This window comes from Lolium perenne, chromosome 1 (genome assembly GCF_019359855.2).
Source record: "Lolium perenne isolate Kyuss_39 chromosome 1, Kyuss_2.0, whole genome shotgun sequence".
Lineage (NCBI taxonomy): Eukaryota > Viridiplantae > Streptophyta > Magnoliopsida > Poales > Poaceae > Lolium > Lolium perenne.
In genome coordinates, this window is record NC_067244.2 from 161,779,817 (window position 1) to 161,796,975 (window position 17,159).

The following is a 17,159-nucleotide window of genomic DNA, read 5'->3' on the forward strand; positions in this document are numbered from 1 at the left end:
TAGATTAGGTGACATGGTGTGATGGTGATGTGGCGAGATGGCAGATTTGATCATATAGGATTGGTAGAGAAGTTTGATGAGGTGGTGAGCTTGCATGTTGAGAGAAATCAATTTAGTGGGTTGCTCCTATTTAGATATTATAGAGCTTGCATGTTCAGAAAAATCAACTTAGTGGGTTGCTCCTATTTAGATATTATAGATATGACGAGTCAAAAGTCTATTTCGAGAAAATAGATGAGGTTCTACCACTCTGGGCTGCTGGGCATGAGGCCACGAGACTCGCCAAACTTGTTTGAGAACATAGCAGTGGAGGACCCAATAGGCCAAACCATCTCATGTGCCTCTCAAAATCGTGTGATCAGTAAAGGATACAAAGGTTAGAAGGCTCCTATATGTACGACCAACTTCCATCCGGTATTTGTACGGCATTGAAATTAGTCTGTGTGTGTCGCTCGCTGGGGCATCTAACGGTGCATAGACAAAGTTGGATACATATCAGACAAGAAATCATCGTAGGCACACCAATTTGGCAAAGGTTAAACAGGTATAAGTTGGATGAGTCAATGGGTATAAGATGTAACACCAATGCACTACCATTTTAATTGTGCATGGATGGTTAGGCTTTAGGTGATGAAATAGTGTCTATGCATATTCTAGCTTCTGATTCTACCGAGATTGATCGATCACATACAACAATTGCGGCGCCGTGACGGTTGATCATGGGCTGAGGCGAGGGGAAGACCGGTTTGGTGCGCCTTCCTAGACTTCGTGAACATGTCCTTTCCGAGTTAGTAATAGGAATGAGCCACACGTGAACGGACGCTAAAGAGAAGAGGACATGGCGGATAAACCATACCAACTCCATTTCCTAATATTAAAAAGATGCAACAAATAAGAATTTAGGTTCAGAGGAAGTACTGTAATATATTTCTTCTAAGTTGGATGAGAGCTGTAGATTAAAAGTCGGCTGCAACGTGTGCTCAAAAATATTTTGTGACTGTTTGTGGTAGGCTATGAATAAATAAAGTATATATTGGCTATTAAATTGCTATAGTCGATGTGGCAATAAGATACAATCAACTCGGTTGGCTCTAGTATCATTGTGGCAATAAGATTACAACCAACTCCATTGGAGTACATCATGCCGAAGCACAGTAAAATATCTGCGGAGTTTTCTGTGCTTCTTTATTGCACGAGACATGAGCTCTTTTTTTTTCTATGATTTGCCCAATATTATTTAAGTGACCGACTCTTTGTGTGCTTCAGGCTGCTCATAGTGGGAGTAACATAACTAGTAACATCACACATCTCAAGACATTTTGGTGACATGTCATGCCAATAAATGAAGAAAGAGAGTGATGTGGTAACTAGCTATGTTACCATAACATCACACACCCCAAAGCAAAATGAGTCTACAACATAATAAATGACACAATGCATGACACCAAATATAAGTTACTACCCACGATGAATGTAGACTAGTAACATGACATATGTTACTAGTCTAAGTTACTCCCCACTATGATCAGCCTCACCACTTCAGCAAACAACACATTTTGTGTTGGCAGTAGATCGACGATCCATGCATGGCAAACAAGTCCTCGAAGGCGCACAAGCGCACGCAGACAATACATACTGCAGTAGCTAACTAGGCACGGTAGGTCTCAGGAATAATGATCTGGAGCTCTCTCGAACATGAAGTAGCACTAGTGGTTGGGGCGCCCCTTGGGGCGCCTCCTCGCTGGTCAGGTGCGGCTCAATAAATATCCCAATCTTCATGTCTAGCTTCAGTCAATTTAAGTGATCTTGGACACACAACCTCATATCAGCATGTTTTTCCTCCCTCACCAATAACTAAGACCGTGCTTGGACATTGTCTCTGATTTATTTTCCATAATCTATAACTTGATAAAACTGGTTTGCAACAATGCTTACCAGAAGAAAACAGCGTGTACATTTCATTTTTCTTGATTGAAACACAAGTGGCTGATACAGGTAACGATGGTTCCATGAGTTTACTTAACATACAAGGTTAAAAGTATGCCTGAACTAATTAGCACACATCAAGTTGGTACACTAACAAAAGGCGCACACATAGAAGACAGAGCAAACATAGGTGAGCAGCTAGGCCTGAAGTATCAAAGAAGAACAAACAACAAAGATGATGTATTGCATTCGTAGACCGTAGGGGAAGTTCCTGTAATCCAGCACAAAGAGAGAAGCTGCTCAATTGTTTCTCCATAGACTTGGTATGGACAGATAAACGAAGTTTGTCTGTAATTCGATGAAAGAGCCGGTGCATGAATGTACATACATATGTTAAGTGCAAGAAGGAAATAAAAACTAAACATGTACAAAATATTAGCAGACATCAGTATACCTTTCATGCCTGCATGTATTGAGCTGTGATGTCAGGCATGCCAACAGCCAATGGTTGAAGTGTGGGCAGCCTCTGCAACAATCATGAATCTACAACTCAATGTAAGAACAAAAGGCATGGAGCAGATGATTACTTGTTAATTCCCTAGTGGGCAGAGTACATATGTGCTACTAACAGCTCTATAGCCAACAAGCACATTATGAATATTGGGTGGTGGTAGCGTTAAACAACTCCGCAAGTGACAAAACAAAACTTTATCGGGTGGTAGTAGCAGTATCCTAAACTACAAGAAACACCGACATAAACTAATTCGAAATTCCACTAAATCAAATAGTCCCTACATGATATCAGACATCAATTGCTACATACTTTCCTAGATATACACATTGTCAAATAAAGAACATATCAGCAAACAGAGCATACAAATAGACACAGAGAGTCCAATTACATCGACAGATAGAGAAGATAATATCCACAATTGATGTCAAATTTTAGCAGGAAAATAAGTATATACACTGGAGAATAATGGCACCAACCACAAATACAGCTAACCTAGGACAATGAGGTTCAATGTGATTCTTTATTTCCTCCAGGTTTCAGCTCAACACTGTTCCTTATTTGAATGTAAGAACACAGCTAACCCAGGCCAAAAATATGCTAGATAATATTACCATCAAGATGTGAAGTTGAAATGACTTACAATTTCTGTAAGAATGGGACTGAGAATCAAATTACAGAAATCATCTTGCACATTTCTAGCAACTTACCAATAGAAACAAAAGGCACTAAGAGCTAATTTGGTAAGGGGAAAAATGAGCTTTTGACCAAGAATGAACTACCCGTATGTTCCATTAAATACTTTATAAAAAAACTCAAATTATAGTAAAACTTTTGATAGATTTGGATATTGCCTTCTTTATGTATTAGGAATGGAGCAGCACAACTACAAGGCTCAGAAGGAAGTAGAAGCAATCACTACAGTACTTTATATTTTTGCTTATGATTTTTGTTGGCCATCTCCTAAGCAAAAGTAATGTTAAATTGTTTCCTACTTACTCCATATCGCGAAAAATAAATGTATAATGCTACTGCTCATCTAAAACACAGAGGATGTCAAATCATGTTAGGCCCAGATCACAAAGTTCAGAAATTTTTGGCTTCAATATGATATCATTCAGGAACAAAGAGAATTTAAAGCACAACAATATTCTGAAGAAATCAAAACAGTTTACTAACACCATCAGTAAACCATTTTGTCGATGGTTCTATGTGAACATACAATCACGACAATAAAATTTTGGAAATTACTATGGATTTAATTTATAGAAGCTAAAGATCGGGCTAACAATAAGTGTGCATTATTTTGGCATATCAGATTAAGTGCTTTCGTAATTGTGCTTATAGAAAAGGTTAATCTTGAGAGGCTCACGTGGCGTGCGAGGGCTGGGCGCTGGCTTTGCTTTTGTGCTTACAGTAAGTAAGGTTCATTGAAGTGCTTACAATTCTCTCTCACCTTCATCTCCTAGCACCCATCTATGCCATGCTGCTTCTAATCAGATAGTGATTTGCGAAGTTTATGCTCAGAGCCCAAGACACACAAAATAGAACAATGCTCACTGGCCAAGAGTCATGCATGTAACATAGTAATTTTTCTAGAATCCTAATGTGATTCCTACATTCCAAATGGGGTCAACGTATATTCTACAGGAGGAAAAAAGGTAATACACATGCATATTGAAAATAAAGAGCATAAATTTAGCGGCATGACCACAAAAACAACAAACTCCACTGAAATGAACTTACCAGGCATGGCAGGGGCTTATCAGAATAGTTCCACACGTAGAGGACTAAGCCTACAGAGAACATAGGAGAAATTGTGCATTTCCACTGTTAGTTGGAAAAAGAGGAAGGGTACAAGTCATTCTTGAAAATCAAAGCCTTGTTGTGAAACTCATGACGTGTTTTCAAATGACCAGCGCTTATATATGTTAGCTTCTCTCTATTGCTTCGATCAGACTCTATAGATGAATCTGTGCCAGAGGCACAATGGTCAAAAGTGGTATTGAAGTTATAACTAATGACTTGTCATTTTTCAATAGTTCACAGTAGGAAGCAGCAGGTAATAAATAAAATACAACGACGGTATATGGATTGTTACCTCATTTTTATCTTCTAATGCACTTGTGGACTCGTCTAGAAGAAGCAGAGTTACTTTTGCGAGTAATATTGTCAGTTAGTGAAACATTTCCTAGTTAAAAGATGAGCAGATGCAACAAAGTGATGAAGCGGGTGGTACTAAAGAAGTAGGGTGTTGCAAAATCAGGCTGGATGTACCTCGTTATAACAAATAAACATAACTTATTTTTCAATATAATCATCTAAAATGCGAAAGATTATAGTTTTTGTCTCAACAATGCTCACTGCCATCATAATTTGACAAATTGACGCAACAATACAATACCATTGTACTAATAGTTTTGTATCTTTGTGAAAACTTAACTTGAACAAATATCTTCACTGTCAGCCGTCCCCGCCCCCGCCACCCTTGAGGCTCGGTGCATCCTTGACACCGCCTCATTGTGGTTGCCGTCGCCGTCGTCTCCAATCTGCACTAAGCCATGGACAAGAAACGTATAAATTATAAGCTCACCCTGTAGCCAATAAATAATAATAGAGGTCGGATGGATTTTATTTCTCACAAGATCATTTGTGGTAAAAATAATAGAGAACATCATGAGTTACAGTGGGTAAATCTATAGGCAAGAAAAACTTGGAATTAAAGCTCCATCCATTATACCTTGAGCAACTTGACCCTGTCCTGGAGCTCGGCCAACTCCACAAGAACCTACTGTACAAACAAATGGAACCAAACAAAAAATGTCAGAGTGAAGCAACAACTAAATTAAAAATGGTTAGCCCTGTCTGCCAGGTATGGAAGCACATTAATAAGGAGATTTGATTATCCTTGCACTTCCAAGGAACAAATGTCGCAAAAACAAGTATGATAGAAAAATTAAACATAACTGTGTACACAGGGCTCACAGATGGAAGACGAAGAACAACGGTTAGCCCTTACATAGTTACATGTTCCATGTGGACTATCACTCATGTGCCAAGAAATCCCCTAGGCGCCCTCTTGAACCCGCTGCCTCCTATCCTTGCCCTCACCGCTGCATTTGGCTCTACCATCAATCATTGCAAGAGAAATAAGAAAACGACATCATTCCATTAGCAAGAGGGGAACGGACGTGAGTACTCGATCGCCGATATTCACCGGCGTGCAGCAGCAGCCCGTCGTCCCCGACACGGGAGGAGAGCAGCATCAGCAGGCCGGCCTCCATGTCGCGGCGGCGGCAAGTCTTGAGGCACAGGTCGTCCTTCTCCCGGATGACCGCCAGGGCGAAGAAAAGGGGATCCCTTTTCCAGGGCGGTGGGGAGGCGGCCGCCGGGGTTCTTGACCTCGTCGTGGCGGCGCTGCTGCTCGCTCCCTATCGCTAGTCCCGTTAGCTTTTGCCGCCGCCGGGCAGGTTGGGACGGGAGAGAAATTAGGGGTCGGCAGGGAGAGCGAAATTGAGAGGAGAGAGGGCATCCAGAGGAAATGTTTGGCGGTTTTCTTTCCTCGCTCGCGTGCAGTACAACAGCTTGAGCGCTCTCGCAGTACAACTGCAGTACAAATCGATCGAGGCAGTACAATTTTCGCCCAGCCCAGTGGACGCCAACAGGCAATCGTGGATAGCCCCAGAGACTCGGTAGGGTGCACGCACTTGCTTGTTCTCAATGATCATAACATTCTGTTCTAGGCTTCTAGCGCAAGCATGCACGTGTTTTATACGCCACCCTATTTCTAAACTGCGGTTCTGTGGTGTACCCCTCTCAAGCTGGCCCATAGTGCATGCGTCCACACCAGGCGTTGCCGGTTCATTGTCCTGAGCTATTCTGCACCAGCAGGCAGCCGGCCATCGTGCAATCCACTTCTATGTGACTTCCGGTTTACTGGAAGAGGCAGCGAAACGCCCTGGTAGCCTTCGCCGGCAACTACCACGTCTTCGGAAGCTAGCTCGAAGCTGGTTGTTGCCCAGTTCACTCCACTAGGAACAATGCACAGTGTACAGTTCATGCCGTACAAAAAGTTACCCCCATTTTTACTATATTCATGACATGTTGTTATGCCACATTGTTCTGCACAAATAATCTCTCCTGATTTGCATCTATTATACTTTCGATTTTGATTTGTAATGGTAAAGATCCATTCCAACTACTTATTGCTACGAGAAGAAGCTGCCTACGGGTACTCCTTTGTCAACAGATAAGTGGAGGTTTAGGTTAAAATTTGTATACAAAAGAGTGTACTTGTCTTTTCTTAATGCAGTTTAAACTTTAAAGTAAAAATATTTCAAGCCCAATAAAAATTAGCACATGGTCTTCTCATTTTCTACATGAACTTAGCTCATCGGAGGTGGACGAATTACGTGTGCTACAACCACATCCACTTAATGTGAACAATGTTTGCTTCACACAAGAACAAATGTAGCAAAGTTAGGTTGTGTAACGCCCGCCAACCAGTTCACTAAAACATTCCAAATACTCCTTACGTTCCATAATTCTTGTTGTTTTATAATTAAACTAAAATCACGAGAAGAATTATAATTTGAACTAAAATCGTGACAAGAATTATGGAATGGACGGAGGTGATAGGTTGAACGCCAACAATTTTCGTTACTGCATTTTGTAATATCACGTTCGAACAATCCAACATGTTTTTTGAGAATAAATTGCTCGCTTTATTAATCAAAAGCCAAAATTACATGAATTAACAATGTATCATGGGGGTTCAAGAAGCCACAAGTAGCTCCATGGGCCTAAAAGGAGAGCATGATGAGTTAAGCTATGACCCCTCAAACTCTAAACGTTGTACTAAGATCTCTTTGATAATTGGTGCATAAACCCCTCCTGAATTAGCAGCAATGTCATTCACAACCTATTTGTAGTCCGATGCAACACAGATTCTTCGCAAGGATAAATCAGCTTCCAGGGCAGGCTAGTGCTTTCAGAGATGGTGGATCAATAACTTTGGGAAAACAATAGATGAAGATCCCAAATAGTGTCCATCTTTTTCTCTCAATATAATAGCATCCCAGCCTTCTCCATTGTCACGCGAGACCGCCCCATCTTCATTTTCTTTGACAAGATTTTTCGGTGGTGGAATCTGTCCTGATAACCTGCCGGTATTGCTGGATGAGCCGAAGAAGTCTTCGGCACTGTGACCAAGGCTAAGTCATCAAGAAAGCTCCGAACGAAATAATGTGTAGACAATGGGCTCTAAAAAATCCCCTCATGAATAGCTTCTCGCCTCCCAGATCGCCCAAAGGGTGATGAGAACTTTAACAAAATCATCCGACGGCAGGGACTCCATTATGGTGAATATCCAACTTTTCTCCGAGGGTTCAACAGTCGCAAACATATGCTCTACTACGTCCTCATCTGCTAGTGCCCGGTACACTTGTAGCCATCGCACATTCCATCGGTGAATGGTGCCATGAGTCAGCAGCTCCACACAAAGTACAACCATGTGTAATTGGAATGAGCCACACATATGGACAGACGCTAAATAGAGGAGGACCCTGCATGCATCGTGGATGAACCATACGAACTCCATCTCCTAATATTGAAAAGGTGTAACAAATAAGAATTCAGTTTTGGAGGGAGTAATATATTTTTTCTAAGTTGGATGAGAGAAACAAGAAGTGGTTGTAGATTGAAAGTCGGCAGCAACGTGTGCTCCAAAATGTTTTGTGGAAGTTTGTGGTAGGCTATGAATAAATGAAGTACATCATATATTGGCTATTAAACCGCTATGGTCGATGTGGCATTAAGATACAACCAAATCGGTTGGCTAGCTCTACTATCATTGTGGTAATAAGATACAACCAACTCCATTGGAGTACATCATGCTTTGGGATCTAAACACAGTAAAATATCTCCGGAGTTTTCTGAACCTCTTTATTGCGAGCTCTTGGTTTTTTCTCTATGATTTGTTTCTTATTTAAGTGACTGGTTCTTTCATCTACTTCACCACTTCAGCACACATTACCTTCTGCGTTATTAGTAGATCGATCGATCCATGCATGACAAGAAAAAAAACAGCTGACAAAGGTACACCCAAGCAATACAAACTACACAAGCTAACTAGACATGGCAGGCCTCAGGAATATTGATCTGGCATGTCTTTGAACATGACGTATCTCGTTTAGCACATTCAGTTGTAGCGCAAGCATGCACTCGTTTTATATGCCACCCTAGCTATCTCTCAACTGCCGTTCTGTTCTGCACGAGCACCACTCAAGCTGCCACATAGCCCATGCGTCCGCATCTGGTGTGGCCGGTTCATCGTCATGAGATACATTGCATCTGCAGGCAGCCATGGTGCAATCCACTCGTTTATGACTTTGTGTTTACTGGCAGAGTGCATGAAAGGACCCTCTGGTCTTAGCCGGCAACCAGCATGCCATCTGGAGTTGTGCGCTGGCAGTTCTCCAGTTCACTCCGTGAGGCACGGTTCACGCGCGCTGAGGAGTTCATGCACTAAAAATGCTCCCATTTCTCGATCAAAGCACTCCCAGCAATTTTGGTGCAAAAGTTATACACTATTATGTTATGCCACATCATTGAGCCCAAGTAATATCTCATTATTTACATTAATTATACTATAAAGTAATTTGTATTTTGATTTGTAGTGGTAAAGATACAGTTCCCCTGCTTATTCTTACAAAAAAAAGAAGGGAAAATCTACACATAAGCGCCGCTTCATTAGGCTTGCCGTGCGGCGGAAAAAAAATGCATCGCTCTCTTTTAGGAAGCGGTCACATCTTATCCTGAGTGCCTCCACCACACATCGCTTCTCCGATGGAACCCATACAGGAACCAACGCCAAGAAGGATGAGAGGAGCAGCTGGCCGCGCGTCGCCGCCGAGCATGGAGCTGCCCGTGAGACCCCCATCTCCGCGAAGCACGGAGCCGCGCTGGGAGGCCGCTGTCGCCGACGCAGTGGGGGAGGTCGTCGTCGCCGCCGAGCACGGAGCTGCTCCGGGAGGCCGCAGCGAGGGAGGTCGTCGTCGCTGCTGAGCACGGAGCCGCGCGGGGGAGGCCGCCGTCGCCGACGCAGCGGGTGAGGTCTTCGTCGCCGCTGAGCACTGAGCTGCGCGGGAGGCCGCCGTTGCCGCCGCCGAGCATGGAGCCGCGCGGGGAGGCCGCCGTCGCCGATGCAGCGGGTGAGGTTGTCGCCACTGCCGAGCACGAAGCAGCGCTAGAGGCCGTCGCCACCACCGAGCACACATCGGAGAAGGCCACAGGCGCCGAGCACCACGAGCTCGGGATGGGAGGCTCAGGTCGACCAGCGATGTCCGTCTGCGGCATTGACCAACCTGAGTGAGGAGTCTCCTGATTATCTCCCCTCTTTACTTGGGTAGTAATTGACAGATTATTTTATGGTAATTGCCAGATTAATTATTGGTAGCTACCATTTTTTACTCCCCGCCAGAATGTTAAGATCTTAATTACCAGATTAATTTCGAGCGATTGCCAAGTTTAAATGAGATTAATTGCCTGATTAATTAGGAGCCTGGTGAATTTATCCCTGTGACTTCACCTTGGTCAAATCATGGCAATTAAGTGAAATTTATCTGGCAAGACCAGTTTTTTGCTGTTCTTGTCCATGCTGTTTAAACTTGGCAATCATGTCGCATGTACTATGCTACCCAAAAAGATACTTTGGCTTTGCAGCACCATGTCGCATGTCTGACGGCACGTTTTTCTATGTCCTGAGCGCGTGGTTGAAGCCGGAAATAAAAGGTGCAGCTGGTTTGCCAGCAAGGCGTCGCACGGGATGGAAAATATGCGGCGCCGCCACCTAGTCCAGTCCAAAAAAGAATATGCCTACTGTTATATAGACATAGTGATTTTGCGTTACGTAGGCCTTCACAAACTACTTTTATGCAAGAACGAAACATCCTGGATGGGGTTGTAGTCCTTCATGAAACTGTTCATGAATTGCATAGAAAGAAGTTGAATGTAGTGATTTTAAAGATTGACTTTGAAAAAACCTATGATAAGGTTAAGTGGTTTTTTTTTGCAACAAACTCTCAGAATGAAAGGTTTCTCTGATGAGTGGCGTGCGTTGATCAATAATTTTGTCTCGGGAGGAAGTGTTGCCATTAAAGTTAATGATGACGTGGGCAAATACTTTCAAACCAATAAGGGACTAAGACATGGAGATCCATTATCGCCAGTGCTATTTAATATAGTGGCGGATATGTTAGCTGCTATGATTGAATGCGCAAAGTCAGAGGGCCAGATTGAAGGGGTTATTCCTCATCTTGTTGTTGGAGGATTGTCCATTCTGTTGGCACGCAAAATTGCAGCGCAACACCAGGATAGTCGTCGTACTTTCGTGACGACGAACGGATGATTTCCGAGCAAATCAACAAAGATACCTCAATTTCGGAGAGGAAATACGACCGCTTTTCAGCGCAAAACGGTAAAGATTGAACCAAACCCTAGGGCTGCTAGGACATGGCAGTAGAAAGAAACGATAAAAAGATAGACGTAAAAAGGTAGATTGTATTTTTGATAGATCGATTGATTCTCTCGTCAATCGGCCAGGACCTATTTATAAGGTGCAGGTCTTTGCGTGTTGTTACAGGACTCCAAAGCTGAAACGGCCTAGAACTTTACCCGGCCCGAATCAGTTGCCGTATATACGAATCATACCTGCCTAATATATTTGTTTGACATCATATAGCAACTCCATAAGGTTACGTAATGACACGTTCTGGCCCATCGGAATTGAATATCCGGCCACATTGCTAATGACACTAGATAATAAGCGACTTTGTATTGCTTCTTACGTGACTGCAACACACCTTTGCAAACAATACTTCATCTTGACATCCGAGGCAGACACAAAGATTTGTCTTAGGCAGTAGCAGGTTAGCTCAATGTACCATGTAATTCTATCCAGGATTTGTTCTCGATAGCTCCATATTTGCAAAATCTCTATATAATTATCCTGACCAAATAGCCTGTTACGCTTGATTTGCTGCTGATACATCTTTGTTGAACTCCGATCACTCCTGCATTTTGAACTAAACACCAAGACCAAAAATATATGTCAATCAACAATTAAATCACACACTTGTAAATTAATTTGGCCGATCATCCAAACCAGCGAGCCAAATTTCGCTATTAACACATGCCCCCCTGTTTTTGGTACAATTGAATTGACCAAAAACACATCCACAATACCTTAGTACAATGCCAATAACTTCACTGGCTATTAGGGCGATGTCCAAAGAACACATCGGCCAAATTTTTGCTAACCGCGATGTGTAAATAACTCATCAGCCATATTTTCTTAGGGCGATATTTCAAATAAGATATCGGCCATAGTGTCATCAAGCATACATCCACATGCTAGGATAATACTTCTTAAAATATTTTTCATTGGGAGCTTTCGGAAATTTCTTCCCTGCAATGATTGTACAAAATATTGATTTTGAGGAACAATCTCTATAACTATATAGGCCTTCCCAAATCGGCAACCTTTTGCCGAATTATGTACCTTTAGTATCAATAGGTCACACTCTTTTTAGCGCCAAAAACAATCTTCTAACAAAGCCGGCCAATCTTTTTAATAACCATTGTAATCATGGGCCGACTGATGTGTCCAACATATTGCTTCATGCACTTCACCTATATCTAATATGGACTGAATCCAATCAATTTAAGAGTAAACCATCTGCAGTTTGGCAATATATTTCATTATTCAACAAGGTATAATTTAAAGCTTGTCGCCGAATTTTTTTTATCTCTCGCCTGACTTGGATAAATAAGTAATTAGAGATACTCTCCAATCAACTGACTTTAACACTTGACAATTCGGTTATTTTAATTCATTTACCGAATCATACTTTCTTTGTACTGCTAATTGCTGACTTGATCCAGTCTAAGACCAGGTGCACAGTCTACCGAACAAACATCGAGCAGACATATTTTATTCTCAGCAATAGCTTGCATCGGTCTTTCAACCTTCCTTCCTTAATATTATAACCAGATGCATGTTTTGCTAAACAATTAGCTCTAGGACTTTCTTCTCTAGGTATATGATGTATAATGAACTCATCTAGAGACTCAGTTATATCTAAAACACCGGTCCAAATAACTATTTAGTACTTCATCAAAACATTGGAATTCGCTTTTATTTTGGCGCACTACCAGAAGCGAATCCCCAAAAGCATATGTAACCTTAACAACCATATCTACTAAACTTTCTAGAGCAAACCAAAACCTTATATTCAGTTTGGTTGTTAGTACAAGGACATTTCAAACGGACCGATGTTTCATAAGCTATATTATTATGGGAAATTAAAACATGGCCGACACCATGTCCGTCTCTATAAACCGATCCATTAAAATATTTTTTCATGGGCAAACACCAACAAAAATAATATTTTCCTCATCCGTAGTCATATGACCAAAAATAGAATCGGCGACAACTTCACCTTTCATAGCACGCATCCATTCATATGCTTCATATTATATTAGTGCTAAACCCATTTTCTAATCCTACCATTGGTAATCGGTCGATGTAACGTAAATAGTTAAACATGTCGGCTATCAAGTTTGCACACATATACTAGAAAGTAGATAGTGCCGAAAATTGGTACATGTATAATATAAAGATACACATAAATTTCCAGTAAACACGTACCGATTCTCGGCGTCGAGTAAGCTGCAGCTTAGATATGCAATGATGTACTTCCTCTAGATATCCTCTTCGTAGGCACCATTGGTTTTTCTTGATTAAACCATTCATTATGCCAGTTCTCAGGTGACTTTTCTCTAATTTCCAATACTTGTAGTCGTTGTACCTGTAGTTTTTGAGTATGTGTGCGTCCTGTTGGGCACCACTGAGGTCTAGGTTTAGTTCCTGCTACAACTGACTTAATTCTGTTGCCCCCCGAGTTCCGCGGCCTGTACTGATGTGATATCATTTTTGGCGCAAATAGTTTGTCCTCGGCCGAAAACATTCTCTGCTGATCAGATATGTCGCTGGCTACAACTCTCTGGCTACCTCCATTTCTTGAATCCCAGCGTTGCGTATATGTACTAGCATCAGATTTGAGAACTGTTGGAGACAAACAAGCTGAAACGGCATACCTTCTAGCCGATCCAGATTTCCTACTTATACGTGTGCTAAAGGATGCCAGCATATCATTTGCATGTTTCCCTTCTGTACTAGCAACCTTTTCTTTAACTGAACCAGAACAAACTCGATCAATGTCAGCTGTTTTGTGATTATTAACAACACCTACAGCTGATCGATGGTCACCAACCTTCAAACCATGGGTAGCATCTAAATCATCTGGGCTTTTTACGCACTTAGGTTCAACACGGTTCACTGGCATCCACATGAGTGTGCGGTTACCCTTACAGTTTCTAACATCTTCCTTGTGCACCAGGGATCGGTTTCCTCGAATAATAGGTGCATCACGCAACATTGCTTTCTGATGGAACCGAACCTTTTTCTCATGCAATTTTGGTCTGAACATATACCTCGACGGAACCCACTCCGGCTGAAGATAACATGCTGGCCATGTATGATACGGGGAATTATAATCCCATGGAGGAACTTTAGGACACATAGGAGGTGGGCAGCCCCAATGTATTGGCACCACTGGGAAATAAGGTTGCTGGTTCTGTGAATTTACTCGCCAGCACTCATGCCCCCTGGGTCGAGTAGGAGACCTGGGATGCTTAGTACCTCCAAGCCGACTAAACACCGTGTTGGCCTTGCGTGAAGTGTATTTGTCCAACATATGTTTAACAATCGGCTTTGGTCTTGGAGCTTGTTTTCTCTTTCTTTCATCGACGTTTTGTACTCCTACATTTGGATTTTTTGGTTTGATCATCCTAGGTGCAGCATTATCATCAATGATAATATTTTTCCCTTTGGTAGATTCGGTCTGATCCGACCGAACGAGAATTTTCTTGTTCTCGAAGTCAATCGCACTGATAGGAAAAGGATTAATATCGAGCTTCGTCTTAGAACATTTTGTAAATATCAATCGTCTGTCATCAATGGCCGATTGTATCTGTCGACGAAACACATTACAATCATTAGTAGAATGTGAAAAACAATTGTGCCACTTACAATAAGATCTTCCAGCCAATTCTTCTGGAGGTGGAATTACATGACCATCTCTAACTCTAATTATTTTTCCTTGCACCAATGTATCAAAAACTCTATCACACTTGCTAAAATCAAAATTGTACTTAATATCATCTCGCTTAGTAGGTGTAGGATTCAAAGCAGAGCATGCAAAAGGTTTTGACGTAGGTGCTTGCACCCATTCGGCTATGCATATGTCAATATAATCACCACTAGCCGAATCACCATCATATTCTAAATCCTTAACCATGTGGTTTTCCTTCTCTTTGTTCATATTTTCTTTTAACCGGCTCTGTTTTCTAATTTCTTTAGCCTGGTTTTCATGTGCCAAAACTTTCTGCAAAATTTGATTAACATCTAAAAATTCTTGCCCTTCTAATTTTTTCTTAATATGAGCAAGCAGACCCGAAAAGGCAAGATCAGCCAAATCCTTTTCGGCTATGTTTAAGCTTAAACAACGGTTTTTTACAATTTGAAACCTTCTAATATAATCATGAACACGCTCATTATGTTTCTGCCTAACCATGGTTAAATCTGAAAGTCGAAGTTCAGTTTCACCGCTATAAAAATAATCATGAAATTGTTTCTCCAATTGTGCCCATGTTAAAATAGAATTAGGAGCAAGCGATGTAAACCAAGTAAATGCAGCACCAGACAGAGCCAAAGAGAATAATTTTACTCTATAAACATCTGATGTGCATACCTCACCACATTGTGCTAGAAAACTTCCTACATGCTCAAAAGTGGATGTACCATTTTCTCCCGTAAACTTAACAAAATTGGGAATTCTAAAACCACGTGGATATGGTGTCAAGTCAAAATATTCAGGGTATGGTTTTTGATATGCATGTGCTCTACCCTCAGGTTGCAAACCAAATTCTCTAAGTATACTAGCAATTTGATCCTTAAAATTATCAGTGGGCTGTGGAGAACTAATTTGTGTAACGGGAACACAAGTGCGTTGTGGCATCTCCGACGAAGTAATTTGAACATGCGTGGTTTGTTGCGGAGAAACATTAAAATAGGCATCTGGTATCGGCCCGTAAGGAACCCCGATACCAATGGGTGGCAGCGGTGATGTATTATATGCCACCGTTTGACAACTAGGTTGCTGGAAATTGGGATTAAACCCGACACTTCGGTTATTTATGTAATTCTGTGGAACCAAAGTTGAAACAATAGGAGTAGCAACACTAGGTAGAAAATTATTGGCTGATTTGCTAGCATAATTTTGACCACCTTGATTATTATTTACGGCGATGTGAGGCTGCGTAACATTAACATTAGCCGATGTACCAGATGTATATGTATTATTTTGCAGATTAAGGAATCGGCTATTCTCTATAGGCATCAGATTTTTCTGAGAATTTTCACCTTCTATTTGCAGCACTAAAGAGCGATCTTGATGAGGTAGACTAGTTTCAGAATTTATATCATCTAATTTTACAAGCATACTAGCCATTGATTGAGTAATTGTGTGCGCCGCATGTGCAATATCAGAGCTGAACTTGCTAGCTACGAACACATCAGTTTGATGAGAAATTTTGGTTGAGTTACTTACCTTAGTGTCCAACGTAGGAGAAGGGATTGGTGCCATTACCTTCATGACGATGCCGTCTCTTGTCTTGAAGTATTGCTTCAACTTCTCAGCCTTCAACTGTTCAAGCTCCCGCTCAAGCTCTAGCCGATCATCTTCACACAAATCTTCAAGGCCGAAGTCAATGATGTTGTCTAGGTCGATGCAGCTTGTGTCCATGGGATCAGAGTTCATCATGTGCTTCTTCGTCCCCAGCGGAGTCGCCAATTGTGTTGGCACGCAAAATTGCAGCGCAACACCAGGATAGTCGTCGTACTTTCGTGACGACGAACGGATGATTTCCGAGCAAATCAACAAAGATACCTCAATTTCGGAGAGGAAAGACGACCGCTTTTCAGCGCAAAACGGTAAAGATTGAACCAAACCCTAGGGCTGCTAGGACATGGCAGTAGAAAGAAACGATAAAAAGATAGACGTAAAAAGGTAGATTGTATTTTTGATAGATCGATTGATTCTCTCGTCAATCGGCCAGGACCTATTTATAAGGTGCAGGTCTTTGCGTGTTGTTACAGGACTCCAAAGCTGAAACGGCCTAGAACTTTACCCGGCCCGAATCAGTTGCCGTATATACGAATCATACCTGCCTAATATATTTGTTTGACATCATATAGCAACTCCATAAGGTTACGTAATGACACGTTCTGGCCCATCGGAATTGAATATCCGGCCACATTGCTAATGACACTAGATAATAAGCGACTTTGTATTGCTTCTTACGTGACTGCAACACACCTTTGCAAACAATACTTCATCTTGACATCCGAGGCAGACACAAAGATTTGTCTTAGGCAGTAGCAGGTTAGCTCAATGTACCATGTAATTCTATCCAGGATTTGTTCTCGATAGCTCCATATTTGCAAAATCTCTATATAATTATCCTGACCAAATAGCCTGTTACGCTTGATTTGCTGCTGATACATCTTTGTTGAACTCCGATCACTCCTGCATTTTGAACT

General features: G+C 41.7%; 1 protein-coding gene across 15 annotated transcripts; it reads right to left on the reverse strand.

Moving 5' to 3' along the window:
* Positions 1-1,952: 1,952 nt before the first annotated feature.
* LOC127310326 (uncharacterized) lies at positions 1,953-6,102 on the reverse strand. 15 transcript variants are annotated; one of them, XM_051341022.2, is made up of 7 exons: positions 5,629-6,102; positions 5,405-5,550; positions 5,178-5,228; positions 4,881-4,991; positions 4,184-4,233; positions 2,381-2,469; positions 1,953-2,197 (listed from the first exon to the last, which is right to left on the reverse strand). In XM_051341022.2, the coding sequence occupies exons 2-7, from the start codon at positions 5,487-5,489 to the stop codon at positions 2,125-2,127; spliced, it is 459 nt and encodes a 152-aa protein (XP_051196982.1). In that variant the 5' UTR covers positions 5,490-5,550; positions 5,629-6,102; the 3' UTR covers positions 1,953-2,124. The 15 variants fall into 15 exon arrangements, 5 of the variants coding, with proteins under 5 accessions (XP_051196982.1, XP_051196993.1, XP_051196988.1 ...); XM_051341033.2 differs by having other exon boundaries at positions 2,381-2,452; positions 5,629-6,101; XM_051341028.2 differs by having other exon boundaries at positions 1,953-2,274; positions 2,381-2,452; positions 5,629-6,093.
* Between the last annotated feature and the right edge of the window lie 11,057 nt (positions 6,103-17,159).

Bases quoted from the DNA above. Each gene is read 5' to 3' on its own strand.
- LOC127310326 (XM_051341011.2), bottom strand. From the start codon at position 5,489: ATGAGTGATAGTCCACATGGAACATGTAACTATGTAAGGGCTAACCGT. The intron at 5,229-5,404 runs GTTATGTTTAAT...TTGTTTGTACAG, and splicing joins CTGTGAGCCCTGTGTACACA to TAGGTTCTTGTGGAGTTGGC. The intron at 4,234-4,880 runs GTTAAGTTTTCA...TGTTCTCTGTAG, and splicing joins CAGTGAAGATATTTGTTCAA to GCTTAGTCCTCTACGTGTGG.